This window comes from Mauremys mutica, chromosome 23, assembly GCF_020497125.1.
Source record: "Mauremys mutica isolate MM-2020 ecotype Southern chromosome 23, ASM2049712v1, whole genome shotgun sequence".
NCBI classification, from domain to species: Eukaryota; Metazoa; Chordata; order Testudines; family Geoemydidae; genus Mauremys; species Mauremys mutica.
The window spans coordinates 15,976,608-15,996,000 of record NC_059094.1 but is presented as its reverse complement, the minus strand read 5'-3'; the positions used below and the strand labels follow the sequence as shown (position 1 = coordinate 15,996,000).

Below are 19,393 nucleotides of genomic sequence, written 5' to 3'. Positions count from 1 at the left end.
CCCCGCGCCATACCCCTCAGGGGGACAATGTGTTACTAGGGAGCAAGCCAGTGGGGATGCAGGAGTGACTTTAACACGTGCTGATAACAACACCTAACTCTCATATAGTGCTTTTCCTCCATAGAGCTCTATGCCCTTGATCAAGGTGGTCAATATCATTATCCCCATTTTACAGATGGGGAAAACTGAGGCACAGAGGGAGGAGTGACTTGCCCAAGGTCACCCAGCAGGCTGGTGGCAGAGGTGGGACTAGATCCCAGTCCTAAGATCCTAGGTTGTCGTTTCAACACGTTAGCTAGTTGAGGAAAACCCTAGGCTGCCCCCTAAACTCTAACTTGACCACAACAAAGCCTTGTCTACACTGGCCTGTTCTAGCATGTTAGTTAACACCTGCTGCCATCTCGCCTTTTATCCCTGGACACAGGCTAAGAGGCTGGGTGCAAATGGGGACCATTCACAGCTGCCTTGGCGATCGCCTGCTGCTTAGCAGGGGCCATGGATTAACAGTCTGTAAGGGTGGTCTAGTGAAAGGTGCTGAAGGCACATGTAAGGGAGGAAGTTACCTGCTGATACCTGAGCCTAAGGGACACTAGGAGCCAGATTTTCAAAGGTTCTTCACGCCCAATGTACTGAGTGTTCTTGAAAATCTGCCCCCTTATGTGGAGCCTCAGTAGAATCTGAGCTGGTCTGAAAATCAGTCCATGTAATTTACAGCAAGCAGCTGGAAGAAGTTAAAATGCATGAGCCCTACCTTCCACATCCCCTCTGACCTGAGCACCCACGCTCAGCTCACACCCCTCAGCCTGCCAAGAGCTATAGGCGCCACTCGCTCTAATCGTGAGCGGTGTCTCGTTAAGGGCAGGTCACTTTGTCGCTCACATGCCCTGACATCTCTTCTGGGCCAGCTGGCCTGCTTGCCGGTCTGCTTCACCTGGGGGTCTCGGAGTGTTTTACCAAGGTGGGTAAATAAATACAATATCCCTGTTTCACAACGGGGGGGGGGGGGGGGAACTGAGCCATGGAGCAAGGAAGTGACTTGCCCAAGGTGACGCAGTGAGTCAGTGGCAGAGACATAGAACTTAGACATCTGGACTTCCAGTCCCTGGCTCTAGCAACTAAAGTTGGCTGTGTCCCTACTTGGGGACTGGACTACCCCCATCTTTGCAGGGGCCCTATACAAGTGGGGACACCCCGTTCGGTTGTTGGTGCATTTGGGAGACTGGGATGTAGCTGGACAGATGGAGGCTGCTCCCTCTGCTCTGTTGATTGATGTCCCAAGCAGTCTGGACATGAACTACCACTTCAGCCCTCCTGGGCCTACTCACAGACGCTGGTGTAAATCAGAAGTAACCCCAGTGCAGGCAATGGGTTTACACTGGTAGAAAGCGCCTTGCTCCTTCTCACAAGGGGCTTCTTTCTTAACCAGGCCCTGGTCTACACTTTACAATCTTGATCGGCCTATTTGCATCACTCGGGGCATAAAAAATGTGAACCCCTTGTGTATACTTGCTACCACGGCTCAGGAGAGGTGTGGATTGTTTACATTGACTGAAAAAACCTTCCGTCAATATAGGAAGTGTCTGCGCTCTGGGGGCTACAGCAGTGTATGTGCAGCTGTTCCCTGGTAGCGCCCAGAGCGCAGACGTGTCCTGGGACCACTGCAGGATCCTTAGGCTTGGCGGGATTTGATTTTTCCTGGTAAATGTAGATAAACGTCGATTTCACCGCTCACACCCAGACTGACAAATAATATCAAAATCTACAGACTGGCACAGTCAGAGAAATGCTGCTAGAGTCCCGATCCCGCCATGTAGACGACTGACCTAGGCTTGTTACAAAAGGAGCAGCGACTGAACAGGAAAACCAGGGAGGATTTGTCGCTTTTGGGGTATTTGCTGGGTGTATTTTGGCGTGTGAGCCTGACTGTTTGTGTTTGAGCGGTTTCTAAAGCTTTCACATTTGGAGCCGTTCACTAATTGTCTGAGCCCCTCCATAATTTCCCACGACTATGGAAATTTAAATCAATAAAAAGAGGGAAAAATGCTTAAAAATAAACACCTACATTAGCCATCGAAATTCTGCCAACCCTACATATTGTCTAGGAACAAGCTGCAGCACAGTCGCACCCTGGGGCGTTATTTCGGGTGCCAGGGTATTGCGATAGGGCAGGGCAGTGTAGCTTTCGGGGAATGTGCCTGGTACGGAGGGGGTGCACCGTTTGGGGTTGGTTCTCATGCAGGCTGTGGCTGGGCTAGATGGAGCGTGGTTCTGATCCGGTCTGGCGATTGCTCTGCGTCTGTGTTGGTGAGGGTTAATTGGGGTGTGAAGAGGGGAAGAAAGAGTGCTGGGATTGGGACATAAATCTCCCTGCCCAGCTGCCATCCCTTAAGCCAAGCTGAAGTGTCAGTGAGCTCCCCGAAACCCCATCCCTTGGCCGGGAATGTGGAGCCCTGGGAACGCTGCAGCCGGGGGAGGCTGGCTGCCAGCGGATGAGTGGAGGTGGGAAGGCGGGTGCTACATAAGGAGTGCCCGGGCCCCTTTGCACCAGTGCGTGCGAGAGAGCCAGGCCCAGAGGAGTGGCTCCACGGCTCTGCCTGTGGTAGGAGTTTCTGTCCTGCAGGGGGACAGTTTCTGTCCTGCTTTTGCTGGCGAGCCCAGACGGCTGCTGTGCTGGGACAGGCACGGTTCAGGTAAAAGCCTCTTCTCTCCTGGCAGGGAGCTGGGCTCCAGTGGGCTTTGCCTCCTCCCTGTGGGTTTTGCTGGAGCTGTGGGCGGCTGATTTCCGCATGGAGCAGCCGGGGGGAGGGAAGGAATCAGCTTCATGGATTTCTCCCTGCTTTAGGGGAACGGGAGAGACATGGTTTTGTTTCTCGAAGACCTGGATTCAGCTTCTGAGTTAGGTTCGAAGCTAATTGCAGTCCAGGAGGATCAGCTGCCAGCCGGTCCCAGCCCAGAGAGGCTGGCTTAGCTAGGGTGAACGTTGGAAGGCTTTGCAAATATTTCATACCTTCCTGGGGAGATGCACTATCGATGGGGGTTGTGTGTAGTGGGAAGGTAGTGAGGGGGGGGACTTTTACTGGGAGGGACTGGGACAGCTTATCCCTGGTGTGTGTACTAGAGGTGCAGCCGGGAGGAAGGAGCCAGCTGCTGAGCTCTGAAGGTAGCAGGGTGTGTTTGGGCTGGGGCTGGAAAGCAGAATTCCGCTAGCGTTTCCTTGCTGCGCTGCCGGAGGGAGCTGATTTCCCCTTTTTGCAGGCTTTCTTTCCCACCAGGGGATCTGCACCACGCTTTACAGACCGGGGGCAAGCTCTGCCCTCATGTTACACCCCCTACTTGACTTCAGCAGGGTTGCAAGCACGGGAATGGGATCCAGATTTGGCCCCGCATTTGCAGGGATGACTTCGCCCAACACTGAAATGCAGCGTCCTCTGGGGTGGGACCTAACTGCTGTTTTACAGTCACACCGCAATGCTGCCCGGGGAACACTCGCCCAGCAGTGAAATGCAGCCACCTCTGGGTGTTGTACAGTCGCCCAGCAATGCTACTGTATGCGGGAGTTTAATTACCACCAGATTCCAAGCATTTTCCTGAGCCCACTTCAGCTTTGCTGCTCCGGGATTTATGCCCCGTGCTGCTTGTTTCCAGGATGTCCCAGACCTAGGTCAGAGGGTTAAGCTAACAAAATGAAGGCAGCTTGCTTACCTTGCAGTAAGCACAGGGGCTGGCAAAGACAGATTGAAATTCCTTCGCTGCCTTTGGACCTTCGTCCCCCTCCCCTTCCCCGCCTAAGTTAGCTGCTGAGCCCTGGAAACTCATCACATTGTATAAGTCCTAGATCACAGCACTGGTCATTCAGCTGCACATTCAAACCCCCTCTCAGAAGGCCTGGCCAGGGAGTTACTGGCAAGGCTGCTATAACCCAAGTGAATATGAAAGGGAGGGAAGGATTGAACGCAGGCTGGAGCCAGGAGCAGCGTGAGCAGGTACTGGACTAATTTCCCCTACATAGTTCTGCTGCTTTTCCCTCAGTCCTGTCCTGTTGCTCTGCTATTCCCACAGCCCCGTGCTGCCGCAGCTCAGGCCTTCCCACCCGCCACAGCTCAGCCGGTGCCCCTCAATTCTGCCCTGCAGTGAGTTCAGTCCTGCAGTCTGGGATCCCATACTGGCCCTTGCAGATCAAAGAGACGGAGAGAGGAAAGCCCCGTTCTGACATGTCCCTGAACAATGCTGAGAGGAAGGCGAATAAAACCTCTGGGCAGGGATTGGCGTGAGGGGAACAGCTGCAGGGAAGGTCCCTGGGATGGTGCATTGCAGGGCAAAAAGTCACACACACTTCCAATTATTTTCACTCTTGGTGGGCGGGTGGATCCCACTCTTGGGCTGGATCCACCCTCAAGCTGCCACTGAAAGAACAAAATCGGTTTAATCCTCCGCTTTGGTGATGCTGGTGCAAATGGGGGCTGGACGCTCTGGTTTCAGATTAAAAGCATCATAATTTGAGTGAGTTGAAGGGTAACAGTTGCAAAAGTGCCCGAGTGACTTCAGAGCCTAAATCTGATTGATCCTGAGTTGTTTAGTTTTTAATGATTTAAGCTTTAAAAAAAAAAAGACTCAAGCTACAGCGAAACGGGACACTCTGAATCCGAAACCAGCATGTTCCGGGCACAGACTCGCACAGAAATAACAGCCTCTGTTTTCGGTGTAGCCTGGCCCGCGATTGCAGAGTCGTCGGCAGGCTAAGGGCTTGTCTCCAGGGCTCGCTGCACTGGGTTAACAAAAGGGGCGATTTTAAACTGGTTTAACTGACCTGGTGCATGAGCATGTGGACAATGATTTCGGTTACAACCAGGCTTTTTTAAGCTTAGCCACAGAGTTAAGAGGTAGGAAGATCCAGTGGTTAGGGCAAGAGGCTAGGCTGTAAGAGACCTGGGTTCAAGTCCCTGCTCTGCCACGTAGGTGTCCTTGAGCAAATCACTTAGTCACTTTGTGCCTCAGTTTCCCCATAGCGCTGCCCTGCCTCACAGGGAGTTGGGATAAATCCATTAAAGATTGGGAGGAGCTCAGAGACGAGAGTGATGCGGGGGGCGGGGGGCAGATAAGTCCCAGAGATGGACAGGAATAAGCTGCTCTTACACCAGATTCAGAGCATGCCCCCAGGGGCTCGCACCATTTAACTAAACCAGCGCCAATTCTTGTGTCGACGCCTGGGTCACTGCAGGCAGGGGCTGCAATGGTGCAGCGATGCCCATGCAGAGCCCTAGTGTAGCTGGGGTGCTGCCGAGTGGAAAGAGGCTTGTGCTGGGCATGTCTCAGCCTTTACCCCAGTGCAGCAGCTGGAGGCCTGCGTCTCCAGTGCCCAGTCCCTTGTGCTGTCACTTACAGCCGTGCGGAGTGAGCATGAGACGCTGCCCCTCACGGGGGTGTTGATTCCCACCCACTCTGCACTGGTGGACGTGCCTGCACGAGGTCCGTGTGTTGGAGGATTGGGCCCCGGCGTTACATTGGTGCAAAAACGCCCCAGTGCAGGCAGGCCACCAGAGCAGGAGCGCTGGATGAGTCCAGGGGAGGGGGGATTCCAGATGCAAGATTGGGCCCCCCTGGCCCCACACAAATGCCACACAGAGGGCCAGACTCCCCCCTAGCTTGCACCACTGGAGTCCATGGGGTGGTGCAGGGCAAAGCGTTGGCATGTACGGCCCGATTCTGCTCTGGGCCTGTGTCGCTGCAGAGGAGCGTGCGAGAAAGCCTTGGTCCGTGTACTGCAGGCCAGTGCATGATGGGGGTGAGGTCAGGGGAGGACATGCACAGCCGCATGCCCGGCAGCCCCCTCCCTTTAGAACTGAACCCCCCGAGTGCATTTGAGCTGCTGCATGGAGCTCACCAAGCTGCGATCAGACAGGGCCCCGCCCCATGCCCTGGTAACAACAATGCTGAGGCAGCGTGTGGGGTGTCTCATAGGCTGCGGCCCGCCATGCTGCTCCCACCCCCTTTCAGAGGCTGCCCTGGCCTGCCCAGCGCTGGAGACGAAGGCCGTGCTGGCTGCACTGGCGTGTTCTTGCTTTCTTTCTCCAGTCTGAGGGGATTAAACAGGAACACGCTCCGATACGTTCCTGGCAGCTTCTCACTTCTCCCGCTCTGAGCTCTTAGCCCAGCCTTAGGAACGAGGCTGTGGGCCAGGAGATGCCCATGTCCACTCTGGACCCTGCCTTTCTCACGTCCCATCTTTCTCTCCTCTGCAGATCCAGGGACGTTGGCCCAGAGATGAGGCTGCTGTGGACTCTCCCAACCCTCTGGCTGTTGGCAGCAGAGGATCTCTCTGCCCACAGGGCCCGGACCCGCAGAGAGCTGGCACCGGGCTTGCATGAGCGGGGGATCCGTGACGCCGGCGGCTCGTACTGTGAGAGGAATGATGCCTGCTGCCCCGGCAGGGATGACGCCTGCACCGTGCCCTACCTGGATACCATCTGCTACTGCGACCTTTTCTGCAACCGCACCATCTCTGACTGCTGCCCTGACTTCTGGGAGTACTGCCTGGGCATCCCGCCCCCCGTGCCTGAGCACAAAGGTAGATGGGGAAGACCCCCTCCAGCAGCTCGCTCTGGCCTGGCCCAGGGCCTCTGGGTATCCACCTGGGGTCAGCAGCAATGCAAGCACCATCCCTCACATCCACCCAGCTCCCGCCCCAGAGCGACCCCCATGGCTCAGTCCCCAGGGCCTGGCTGCCAATGACAGACCAATCGTTCCGGTGGAGTTTGTGTAGGTCATATCTATCCCCTAGGAACTAGGCTGGGACCCACCCTCGCCACCCAGACATCTATCGAACGGGGATAATGTGTGGTCCCACCTGCTGCAGGATTTGAACCTGCAATCTCAGGGTTTCCTGGCCCTCAACGACCCCCACCCCTCTATTCTCCTTTGGAGTCAACAGCAATTCCACTCAACAGGGCCTCTGTTCCCTCTCCTGCCCTCTAGGCTGCTATCCAGCTGCCACCCCCCTGTCCCCATCCATAAGGGAACCACCCCAGGGTGAAACCCCCAGACATGGGGAGGCGTCTCCCTGTGCCCCTTGCTGGTCTGCTTGGCATCGGGCTGCCTTTGGATCCTTCCCAGGGGACGTTGCCCGTCATCGGTCTCTCCCGCCAGCACCCTTATCGCAGATCCCACTTAAGATGTGATCATTTCCTTGGCAGCTGCGAGAGCTCAGCCCGACAGCGGCTGGGAATGTGTGCACTTCACACGCGTCATAGCGGCTTTCCTCTGGCTGCAGGAGGGGAGGAGGGACACTGCCAGCAGCTTTTCCTAGAGCTCTGCCCGCCTCTTGAGCGAAGAGTCGTAACCCCAGAGGTGCCAGGCGCTGGAAAACTCAGGGGCTGGGAAGGGAGACCTCGGATCCCGCTCCTGGGCAAACCCAGTCCTGGCGTAAGAGGTGTAAATGCCACTGGAGACAATGGAGGTTTGGCTTCCTAATGCCCAGTCTGACTTTGCCCTGGGGGGTAACTGAGAGCAGAATTTGGCCCAGTACATTCCAGTTCCATTTCTAGGAACATAGAACCTCAGCTGGTGTAAATCAGTGTAAATGCACTGGAGCCCTGGTGACTTCCACCAGTGGAGAATCTGGCCCACATTAGTCAGGGACCATTCCTTAGCAACCTTTGCCTGCAGGCCCCACAGCGCAGGGCAGCCTGTGGGCTGTATTCTGTGCGCCGTTACGCCAGAGTAAATCCAGATAATGCCTTGGCCTTCAGCAGACTCACTCCAGAACGTCACCTGGTGCAGCTGGACACAGAATCTGACCCTCCGTAGATAAATGGGTCCCTTTGCCCGGGCTGAAAGTGGCAGCTATTGCCTAGCAACGCTGCCCGGCCAGCTGGGATGGGGGAGTGAAGGAGACTGTCATGTCTGCTTTGACCCTGCCAGGGGAATTCCAGGATAAGGAGCCAGGCTGGAATTTGGCCAGTTCCATCCCTACGCTTGAAAATGGGACCTTTCGTTGTCCGGTGCTCAGGGCCTTGCGTTGAGGCTGCTGTCACTGGGATCAGAACCTGATCAGTCAAGATCACGGCCCTCAGAGCCATGTATGTTTCTCTGTCATGTTAACCCTGACGTGCCGTGCTGGGGAGGCTGCATCCGCTGGGCTGCGTGTCCCTCCCTCTGATGCGTGTCACAAAACTCTTTCTAAGAAGCCATTGAGGAACCAGCCGGCGTATAAAGATGAATAAAGCGTTTGTAACTCGGGCCCTTATCAGAAATGTTTCCAATCCACATGGGCGTGGGCGGCGAGTCTCTCGCATGATCTCACCCTGTGAACGCCGCTCTCTGGGAATGACTCCTGCCCTCCCCACTGGCACAACCACCAGGCGCTCTTTACGACATCCCGATCAGGGGGCCAGTGTGAACCCTTTTCGGAGTCGGGGAGGGGTTGGCTCGAGGGGGGGGCTCTGCGGCGGCCATGCTGGGACACAAGGGTCCCATGCTGGGAGTGTGGGGAGCCGACCCCTAAGCCAGGGGGCAGGTTGTGATCTGTTACGCCGGTGGGAATCCAGAGTTATTCTGGATTTACACCTGTGCGGCTGAGAGCAAAGCCTGGCCGCCCCGGTGACTGAGCTGTGGGGAGCTTGAGGAAAGCCTGGGGCGTGTTTACATCAGCGGTTGCAGGGCATGCGTCACACCTGGGACACGCTTCACTTGTCTGGCACCGATCCCAAAACCGCACAAACAGCCTCCCTTGCACCACAGCACATGCCCTGAGCCAATGAGTCAGAGGGTGATAAGTCACACCTCCCCACCCCCCTGTTTCCAATTGCACATTGTCCAGCTGCCTTTGCACAGGGAGACAGCCAGGGGAGGAGTGAGTTAAAGGCCGGCAGGGCAGTTCAGTTCAGTTCTAGCAGAAGCTGCACAGCCTACTGGCCCCCGGGATAGTTGGAAGGACCCGGCTCCTCCTCCCATGAGACAGAATTAAACCCTTTCATGTCCTGAGAAGCAAGAGCTGAGTACAGCTCAGGTAGGCCTGGAAAACCTGCCTGAGATTGGCTGTGATGCAGAGGGGTGCAGAATGTTTCCAAGGCAGATCCCAAACTGTTCTAAATGGGCGGGGGGATTAGTTGGGAAGGGTGGTCCAGGGGTTTGAGCGCTCACTTGGGATCAATTCCCTGCTCTGCCACAGACTCCCTATTTGACCCTGGGCGACTCACTTAGTCTCTCTGTGACCACGGCTCCTTATTCTGTGTGGGCTGGTGGTGTGGCTTATGGTCCTGGTGCTGCTCCTTTGAAGTCAATAGAAAGATTCCCACGGACTGGATGGGGAGTTGCTTTGTGGTAGCCGTGATCTAACTAGTCTCATGTGCACCCCTGTACAACAGTTCCTCACCGTGGTCTGTTCTTCACCTCTCTCCTGTCCAGATTGTGATCGTGGTGGGCACAAGTACCCAACCGGAGCCACCTACAGAGAAAACTGCAACCTCTGGTGAGTGCTTTGGCTTCTGATCAGGGTTCTTGCTGTCGCCAGGCGTTGCTAATTATTTCCTCAGCTGCTAATGAGCTGTTTGCCGTCAGCTAAGTCAGATGACTCAGGTTTCTCTTTCAACCATTCAAAATGTATTTTTCCTTAGCGCAACCCCCTCCCCAAGATTTCCGCCTTGTCCCGTGACAGAGAGATCTCACAAGGCTGTGCTCAGTGTGCTCAGCGGGAGGCCCATCGCTTGTCAAATGAGACTGCACAGAGCATCCCAAAATGTGTTGTAGGGGCCATCTGCACTGGCAGGAGAGTGGGGCCAGAGGCATGACCCGCCACAGATTCCAGTGTTCTCTGATGCCAATCCACGGGGGTTTGGCTGGCTTTGAGATTTGGGTGCCAGTCTCCTTGGGAACTGCCAGCTTTTCCCTGGGCCTGCAATGGAACGGCACGGGCTGCCCAGAATTTCCACTGCAGAGCCATAATGCAGCCGGGGGGTTTCTGGAAACTGAGCCTGCATGTTTAATGACCCACAGCGAATCCTTCGACTTGCCCAGTGTTAAATTGGTGATGAAATCCCAGATTGGGTCAGTTTCGGGTTCATCACTGTTTCCTGCAGAGGTGTCACCAAGACCAAATTCTGCCCTGATAACCCCACTGTGGCTTAGAACTGTAGGTCTGGAAGGGACCTCAAGAGGTCATCTAGTCAAACCCCCCAGGCTGCAGCCCCAGCACAGGCAATGGTTTGCCTCCCTTTATGAAAGGTGGCTACGGTTGCATCACGAATGAACCTCCTTTCTCAGTGGCATGCTGAGAGCTGATTCCAATCTTTACAGCCGTTTCCAAAGTATTTCTGGAATCCTAGAAATCGAGATGGGAAAGACAGATTGGGCTGTTATGTCTCTCCATGTGCAAAGAGCAAACAGATGATTTAGGTGCGAATGGCATTTATTTTAGATGAGGAGAACAGCGGAGAACAAAAGAAGTCTCTATGAGAGAGCGCAGTGTGTGCAGTATGTGTCGCCTAACAGTCTGTACTGAACTGAACACAAAATGGCTGCCCACCGCTACAGAGAGCAGGATCCCTATAGATTTAAAGGGGCAGGATACAGAAAACGAAGGCATAAAAGCATCAGAGCTAAATACACCAATTGAGCCGTACTGTAGGTCAGGGATATCCCTGCATGCTAATAATGGGCTAGATGCTTGTCTCCGTTACACTGCTGTGAATCGGGAGTGACTCCACTGATTTTTAGTGTAGCTGCTCCAGATTTATACAGACGTTAGTGCAGCACCTTGTATCAGCTGGTAGGAAGCTCGCCCGCGAGGCCAGCACCTGTCTGAGACCATGCAGCCCAGCATTGAGTTGGGAGGATACTGAGTGTATAACAATCACAGCAGAGCATCTCTGGAAATGCCCCCGCCCCCCCCGCTCACCTCCCCCACAGCCACAATTGTCTGTCTCAGGAGCCAACTCTGGCTGGTGTTTTATCAGCAGGAATGCGGGGGTGGGATGCACTCAGTGTTGAAGCAAACTCTTCCCCGACCAGTTCCCAAACTCCTGGGGCCGCAGGGGTCAGACCCTGCCCAGGGCGGGGGCTTTAAGAAGGGCTGAAGGTTCCCAAGATTAACCGGCCGCCTTTCCTGCAGAATGGGGAGTGTCTTCCAGCAGGGCCGGGCCCTTGGGGGCTGAACGCGCCTCCTGCCAAAATATTCCCAGTCCTGACCCCACATAGGACTTAATAAGCAATTCCCCTTTCAGCTCTTACTCCAGATGCATCTGCATCTTGTGTGACCCCCAGCTACTCGTACTCAGTTCTCTCTCCCCCTGTCCTCCCCCTAGACCCCCCAGGCCGATCCAGCCCTGCACTGGCCCAGAGTTAGAGGCCATTAGGTCTCTCTGCAGCCATAAGGAGCCCCCTGCTGCTCCCCCTCCCAGCCTCCAGCACAGCAGCATGCTAGGGCAGGTAGGAAGGGCCACTGGTGACCTGGGATGGTTGCCGTAAGGGGCTGCTCTAACTTACACAAGGGGCCACTCCAGCCCCCAGAGCAGCCTAGAGTCTAGGAGGCAGAGGTGGTGTGAACGTCTGTTTACTTCGTGCCACGGGACTGCCGGGCACCTTAAAAACGGTGGGGGAGGCGGGGTCGTGTGTAACAGGGCCTGCTCTGCTCCTTGGTTTAGTTCCTGCGAGCGACGCAGTGTCTGCTCCCGGGGCAGTTCCCCGGGCTGGGCTCCACCCTGTGGATTGCAGCGGGGTGAGACCCTCTCCCCAGGGGTTAATAACAAGATGCTCCAGCAGCCAGGGCACCGCCGTGTCTGCAGCAACCAAACAGCAAGGAGGGGGGAGCGAAGGGCTTGGAAAGCATCTGGGAGGCCGTGGAATTTGAACTCTGGCTTTTTCCATTGCCTCACGGGCGCAAGGCAGCAGCGCGATCGCCAGGCAGAGGGGAGGGGAGGTCCCCCGGGGTTATAACACACACAAGGAATGTTAGGCCTGAGAGAGGAGCCTGCGACCCCTGGCCCCAGGGGAGGCTATCATGGTTGTTCCTGTTTCGGGTGAGCCCTTTCCCCGCTGAACAGTGATGTGCTTCCCTCCCGGCTGGACCGTGGGCCCACCTAGACCCACGTGGGCTGTCGGGACCTGGCTGCCGCCTTCGGGGGGAGTGGGGTGGGAAGGGTTAATTGGATGTGACTGTCTTGCTTTTCTATAGCCCCATCCGTGCAAGGATCTGAAATCGTTTAATAAAAGGGTCGTCGGTGAAGTGATCCCTTCCTCCCAAGAGTCCGGAGAGCGGGAGGCTTTTCTCCATGTCAGAGGGGAAACTGAGGCTCAGGGAGGGCAGGTTGCACAGCAAGTCAGTGTCAGAGCCAGGAATGGAACCCAGGAGTCCTGAGGCCCTGGCTACAGCTTTCAGTGCTAGCGAGTGCAGAGGAGCAGCCAGTTTCTGATGAGTCGGGGTGGGACAGAATTCATGTACCCCAGGAGCAGGGGAGAGGCGCAGCCCGGGGCTTGGGCAGTCACATTCAGCCCGGTGCCCCTGTCGCCCGGCACAGATGCTGACACCCTCCCGGCAGCCCTTCCAGGAGCAGAGATGCTTCTCTCTGCTGCCTGGGGACTCGGGGCAGGGAGGGGCGGCTCCCGGGAGCCCTGGGAGGGATGGCCGGTTACTTTTCAAACCGCTGATGGTTTCTAGCAGGTTATGAACTGTCCCCTCCCTCCGCCTGGTTGCTGAGCGCGCCATCGAGCCAGGGGGCAGGATGCAGGAGCACACAGCTCTCCATTGGTCCTGGGCAGCTGGTGGGGAGGGGGGAGCTCCCTCCTCCCTCCACCTCCACCCCCCACCTCCCTGGGCTGGCCAAAGGCCATCAGCTGGAATACAGAAGCCTGCATGTTTAGCGCCCATCTGGCAGCTGGTGCAGGGAGCCTGGTGTGGGATGGAGGGAGGGGATCACTGTTTGGCCAAGGGAGGGGAGGGGTGGGGTGGGAGGGAGCAGTCACCCCCTCCCCCAGCTCCTTTCTTCGCCTCCCTTCATTGCCCGGGGGGGGGGGAGATCTCCTCCCCCCACCCCGGCTGTGTTCCCACCCTCTCTCCTCCGTGGTGTGGCGGGGTCGGGAGGGTGTCGCTATCCACACCCCAGTGGAACACCTGCCTCCATCTGCCCAGCGGTGCCCGCCCAGACTGGCCATGCAGCCCCGTGCACGGTGCACCCAGCGGCGGGAGCCTGGCAGCAGGGTTGCAGGGGCACTGGACATCCACTGCCCCGCAGAGGGGCAGTCGTCCCCTGCTGGGAGGAGGGCAGGGTGAGATCTCCCACTCAGCATCCCGGGGAGGGAAGGGTTAAGGCCGGGCCCGGGTCTGCAGTGCTGCTCTGCCGGCTCAGCTCTGGCTATCCTTGGAGAGCCCGGCCTGGCAGCTCCTTCGCCTTAAAAGGAAGCGCAGCCTCTCTGGGCTGGAAAAGGAGCAAAAACCAGCGGGGCTCTTGGAGAAAATACCAAGCATTGCTTGGAGCTTGGTTAATGCTGGAGAAGGCTTGTGCGAGCAACCCGTGGTGCCAGGGGGCTGGAGGTGCTGGAATGGTGTGTGTGGGGGGGATTGTTTGGTGCCTATGGGAGTGAGGGGGCTCAGGGGCCTGCTTCATGCTCCCTACCCGCCAGCACGCCACAGCTCAGCTGCTGCACCCTGATCCAGAGCTGCAGCCCCGCCCCTCCAGCCCTGCGGATCCCCTGCCGCGTGGGGCACAGGACACTTGCTGGGCCAAACTAGAGTCAGTGGTGGCTGCTCTGTAACTTGGAGTCTGACAGTCGAATCTGAGGATTCCAGTGACTCAGCCAGAGCCGGTGGGCGACTCGGTTCTGTAGCCTGTGCCGTGCAGGAGGTCAGAGATGATCAGGATGGTTCCTTCTGGCCTGAAACTCTCTGAGCAGGGCCTGCTCTTCCTTTCCTCCCCAGCTCTTCTAATGCATCCCAGGCCTGGTCTCCACAGAGAAGTGATTTCAGGGTGACTACGTCAGGGAGGGGTGTGAAAAACCCACACCCTGGAGCTCCGTAGATGCAGCTAGGGCGATGGAAGAATGGTGCCCAGGGCCGGCTCCAGAGCCCAGCGGGGCAAGCACCTGCCTGGGGCGGCCCTTTCCCGGGGGGGCGGCAGGCTGGGCCGGCGGACCTGCCGCAGTCATGCCTGCGGGAGGTCCACCGGAGCCCCGGGAGCAGCGGACCTGCCGCAGGCATGACTGCGGAGGGGACGGTGGTCCCGCGGCTCGGCTGGACCTTCCGCAGGCATGACTGCGGCAGCTCAACCGGAGCCGCCGGACCAGCGAACCGCCCACAGCTGCGGAAGGTCCAGCCGAGCCGCGCGACCAGCGGACCCTCTGCAGTCATGACCGCGGGAGGTCCGCTGCTCCCGCGGCTCGGGGGCGCCTCCCGGGCATGACTGCTTGGGGCGGCCAAATTTGTAGAGCCGCCCCTGATGGTGCCTTTGAAGGGGAAGGCAGGAGTTCCTGCCACGATGGAGAAACCCCTTCTGTCGCTGCAGTCTGTGCCACAGGGATACAGCGTTGTGTCGCTGCCGAACCCGTAATGCAGACATGGGCTGGCTAGGTTTCCCCGAAGGTTTAGTACAGACTCTCTCGTGATCCCAGGTTTTAACACGGGTTGCTGAACTAATGGAAAGGCAGCAATAGCTGCTCTGAACCTTCCCCCAGCTCCAGAGTTTATTGATGTTTGCAAAAGCCTGGCTAACTTTCAGCCTCATTAGTTTTCATCCCATGCTCCTTTGCCCTTCCAAGCTCCAGCAGGGACCAGCAGGGGAACGGGTCAGAGTCTCATGCCAAGGACTGATTTCAAGGGCTTTCTGGCTCAGTTTTGCAGACCCACGTGGCTCCAAAGGTGAAGAGAAGCGAGTTTAGTTGCTTCTCTGAAGGCAGCATCCAACCCTTTAAGTGCTGGCTTGCAAAGGGAGCAGAGCGTAGGCAGATGGGCTGCTGGGGGTTGGGGGGGTCCTTGGTGGGTTGTGGGAAGGCGCAGGAGCTGAGGCCGATAGCTGAATCACAACTCTGGCGCAACAATGGATGCAGCTTCCCTCGAGATCCAGTATCGGCTGCCACCTGGGGTAGCTCCCCCGACTTGTGCCGTGGGCAATGCGTGGCTGCGGTGGCTTTGGGTGCAGCCGGGGAGTGAGTGAGAGGGAACGACCTCACACGACAGATCTCTAGTGCCGGCAGACACATAGCGGTTCCGTCCCGCGCCGATGGCAAGGCCTTGTCCCACAGTTCCCCAGTGGACCTGTTCCCTGGCTGACCCTTCTGCTATCTCCTTCTCTTCCCAGCACCTGCAGCGGGAACAGGCAGTGGGACTGCGAGCAGCACGCCTGCCTCATCGATGGCGAGATGATTGATGCCGTCAACAGCGGGAATTATGGGTAAGAGCCCTTTGCCGGGAGGGCGGGGAGAACGGTTTGCCATGGCCTTCGAAAGCCTGGAGGTTGGAGGTGTCAGCGTTCCACTGCGGGTCCACGGGGCAGCCCAATGCTCTGAGAAACCTGCAAAATGCTGGGCCGGGTTCGCTGTGAGTGGCTGGGTCCTGGTAGCACCGAAAGCCCCCAGCTGAGATCACGGCCCCATTGTGCTCGGTGCTGTACAGACACCCAGAGAGAGAGAGAGAGCGCCTGCCCCGCAGAGCTTGCAGTCTATACAGACAAGCCGAGCGCAAGGCGGGAGGAAGGAAGAGTTCATTACAGAGGGAGAAACGCTGGGCAAGTGAGGGTTAACATTCTGCCCTGTGCCTCCAACCCTGGTTTTCGTAAATGAAAAGTCCTGACAACCATTCTGAGGATGTTTTCGGTACCAGTGGCCCCCAAAAAGGCAGCACGTTTGGGGGTGGTTATTTTTTTTGCAAAAAATGAAAAATTCCACCTGCCGACCAATTTTGAATGAAAATTTTTGGTTTAGAAAAAAGAGCCGTTTCTGGTTAGAAAAATGTAGCCCCGCTCTGGGTTCCAGCCCCTGCGCCCCACTGCCTTGGCACATCAGGGCCGGGGCGGGGGATGGAACCTCTCCTGAGACGTGTGAGCGTCTGGTAACCAAACCCTTCCCTTAAAATGCTGTTAGACGCCCGTTAGCACCTAGGGAGCACGGCTGGATTTGGGGTTAAGGCACTGGCCGGACACCTGGGTTCCGTACCAACCGCTAGTGTGACCTTGGTCAAGTCCCTTAGCCGGTCTGTGGCTTCATTCCCCAGCTGTACACTGGGGATAGTAGCACTGCCCTCCCTTGCCTCCCCGGGGTGCTGAGAGAGTGAATGTATTAAAATGCTGATGCCACGGTAGCGGGGCCCAGATAAGTGCCTAGGACAGTGTGGCTAAGCTCCCGCTCTGTGTCAGGGACCAAACCGAAGCCCTGTGAACGTCTCTGAATGGGCCACGCTGACCTTGGCGGGGAGGAATCTGGTGCTGACCCTGCCCAAGTACTGAGGTGCCCAGACGTGGGGCCTGCAGCCCAGGCCCATCTCTGTGTTAAACACCCTCATGCCCCCAACTAGCACTTCCAGGGGGCGGAGCTGGTCAACGCTCCACAGCTTCAGACTGAGCCATGTGGCGCTTTCCACGCCTGGGGTCGGGGGCGTGTCGGGGGTGCTGTGCCCTCTAATCGGACCTGTGCCTGTCCCTCGCTAGCTGGAGAGCCGCCAACTACAGCCATTTCTGGGGGATGACGCTGGACGAAGGGATCCGCTACCGGCTGGGGACCATCAAACCACCCCCCATGGTCATGCACATGAATGAGCTGCAGGTGAGTCTGTCTTGCCTGGCCTAGGCCTTGAATAGGGTGGGGGTTGGGTTACATCCTGGGCTGGTTAGTTCCTGTCCACTCGAGACCAACTCTCCTGTCCCGGGGGGGAGGGGGCATTATCCCCATTATACAGATGAGCACTGAGGCACGGGGCAGATTAAGTGACTGGACCAAGGTCATACTGGGTGTCTGTGCCTGAGCTGGGCATTGGCCCAGTCCTGGCAGGGCCTTCCCCCCTTGTGCTGGAAAAGGCTCCATGCTTTGGCTCAGGGCTGCTGCTCTCTGCTGTTGATTATTGCCGAGCTGCGGAAGCTCCGGGCGGTCCCGATTCGATTTCACGCACCGGCAGCCTTTCGCCGCACGGGCTTCCAGGGCGAGTTCCCGAGCTGCGGCTAACGCCCGTGAGGATCCATGTGGCGGGGAGCACTATCAGGGCCTGCCTGCCCACAATGCTCGCCAGCGTGCAAACGTGCCCAGAAGCATGCGCACACGCGTGCACAAGCGTGCTGCTCACCCGCAGGCAGGGATGCTGTAGAGGGGGCTCCGTGGGGATCTCCTTAGGCCTCTTCCTCTGGAAACCCCAGCTCAGAACCTTCAGCCTTGCGGTCCCTGGATTCTTTTCCTTTCCTTCCCCTGTTTGTTTCCCATCGGAAAGCGAGGCCTGTGCCGGGCCCCTGCTGTGCCACTGCTGAGTCTGCAAAGCCGGCCTGCTGCACGGTGCATTACCCCGGACACATTCTGTCCCCAAAGGCTCCTGCTAGAACAAACACATGGGCAGGGGCTGCCAGGGCACGACACTGACGTCGCCCGGGCTCTGCTCCCGCCCAGTTTACCGCGGAGGGTGGCCCCTGCCGGTGCGTGTGGAAGAGCGGCGGGCGCTGCTCAGACTCATTCTTTTCCAAGCACATTCTTGGAGAGCAAGACGCTATTTTTCCAGTGGGGGTTGGGGGGAAGTTAGCTGGCTGGGCCAGGCAGGAAACCCAGGCTGTCAGCGGATGGGACAGGCCGTTATTCCAGCTTGCGCTATTGTTCGCCTGCTGCATTTTTATTTGATTTTATTTTTTTAGCTCTTGGCGCTTCTGCTTGCCCCGGGACTCGGGGGTGGTCTAAGCCAGGGCGGGAAGAGGTGTGAATGGGGGGAAAGGCCAGTTTTCATTTTGCTTTCCCAGTCTCGGGGATTCCCTGTACTCATCTGAGCCAGGTGCGGGGGCTGCATCCACTTGGGTGGGGGCCGCCCCTGCCCAACACATATTGCCATGACGTGGGGGTGGCAAAGGTCGGGGCGGTCAGGCAGTAGCATGCTCAGAGTCCATTAACGACCTCGGGGCAGCATCCCCAACAGCGCCTCCTGGTGGTGCCGGCAGGCAGCAGCGCAGCAACCCCAAACCCAGGCCAGGCTGCGGGTAGCACCCTGGCCAAGCGTGCTAGGCGGTTGACCCGCACCCTGCCCTGCTCCCGCTGAACGGAGCTTTGGAGGCCTGTACTTTGGGGCCAGAGACCTTGGGTGCGATCCTGGCTGGGTACGCTCTTGCTGCATGGTCGAGGCGTTTACACCATGCTCCTTCACTCCGGTGTCTCCACACCTTTCCACCAAGGAAGGAAGGAAACGCCAAGGCCAGACCAGAGTCCTGAAATAGTCTTGTGCTGACCCCAGTTCCAGCAGTTCGTATTTATCCGTCCTCCTGCTGGGGACCTTGAAATCGTCAAGGTGCGGGGGATGGAGAAAAGGGTCCCTGTTGTTATGGCTGGGTTTGTGTTTCTTGGAGCGCCCCTACTGTTGGCGTGAGGTCGCTCGGGAGGGAACAGCGCAAACATCAGCGCGCCCCCCCCTCTAAGCTCGGCAGCCAGGGCGGACCACTGTCCGAGGCCGCAGTGTCCTTCACTCCCTGACCATGGGTATTTTTAGAGACGTTTCCTGATCACACATAAACGCTCCGCATTTGAATTGCATCCGCCCCGGTGCATGGCTGGCGGCCGGCCGGGGGCTGGGCAGTGTTGCCCAGGAAGGACTCCCTGAATTCACTCCAAAACGAAAGGCAGCCATTTGGTCTGCAGTTGGCGGGTGACCCAGGGACCTTTGCAGTTCAGCCGGGTTTCAGGAAAGCCTGTTGTTGTTCCAGTAGCCCAAGAAGCCGGACCCTGAGCTCAGGGCGCCCTGGTGCACACACCCAGGGAGAGACAGCCCAGCCCCAAGGCGCTGGCAGTGTCACTAGACGAGACAGAAGAAGGATTCGTGGCCCCGTTTTGCAGCTGAGGAACAGAGCTGCAGAGGGTGAAAATTTCCAAAGAACCCAAGTCAATGAGGAGCCCAAAGCCCATTGACTTCCAAAGAGACTTAGGCTCTTACTCGCCTGCCCCTTTTGAAGAAGGGACTTAGGCACTTTGGAAACTTACCCAATGGGAGTTAGGCACCTGCATACCTCTGAGCCCAAGTGACTTGCGCAGAGTCAGTGGCAAAGCCAGGAGCTGGCCCAGAGCTCCTGAGTCCCGGCCCAGGGCCTTTACCACAAGCCCATCTTCAGTTTAACGTCCACCAAGTGGGTCGGGGTTGATTGCCTGCTTGGGGGAGGTTTGGATCCTGCAGGAGGCTTGTGCGGGGGGAGCAAAGGCTCCTGGGGACAGGGGAAGAGGCCGGGCTCTCAGCTGGCCCTGG

The 19,393-nt window shown here is 57.6% G+C and overlaps 1 protein-coding gene across 1 annotated transcript in view; it reads left to right on the top strand.

Moving 5' to 3' along the window:
- The first annotated feature begins 2,560 nt into the window (after positions 1-2,560).
- TINAGL1 (tubulointerstitial nephritis antigen like 1) overlaps positions 2,561-19,393 on the top strand; it is a 29,176-nt gene continuing 12,343 nt past the window's right edge. Inside the window, exons 1-5 of the mRNA XM_044998135.1 lie at positions 2,561-2,690; positions 6,240-6,565; positions 9,403-9,466; positions 15,282-15,374; positions 16,626-16,740. Coding sequence (XP_044854070.1) covers positions 6,262-6,565; positions 9,403-9,466; positions 15,282-15,374; positions 16,626-16,740 — 576 coding nt within the window. The 5' untranslated portion in view covers positions 2,561-2,690; positions 6,240-6,261. The remainder of the gene's footprint in view (positions 2,691-6,239; positions 6,566-9,402; positions 9,467-15,281; positions 15,375-16,625; positions 16,741-19,393) is intronic.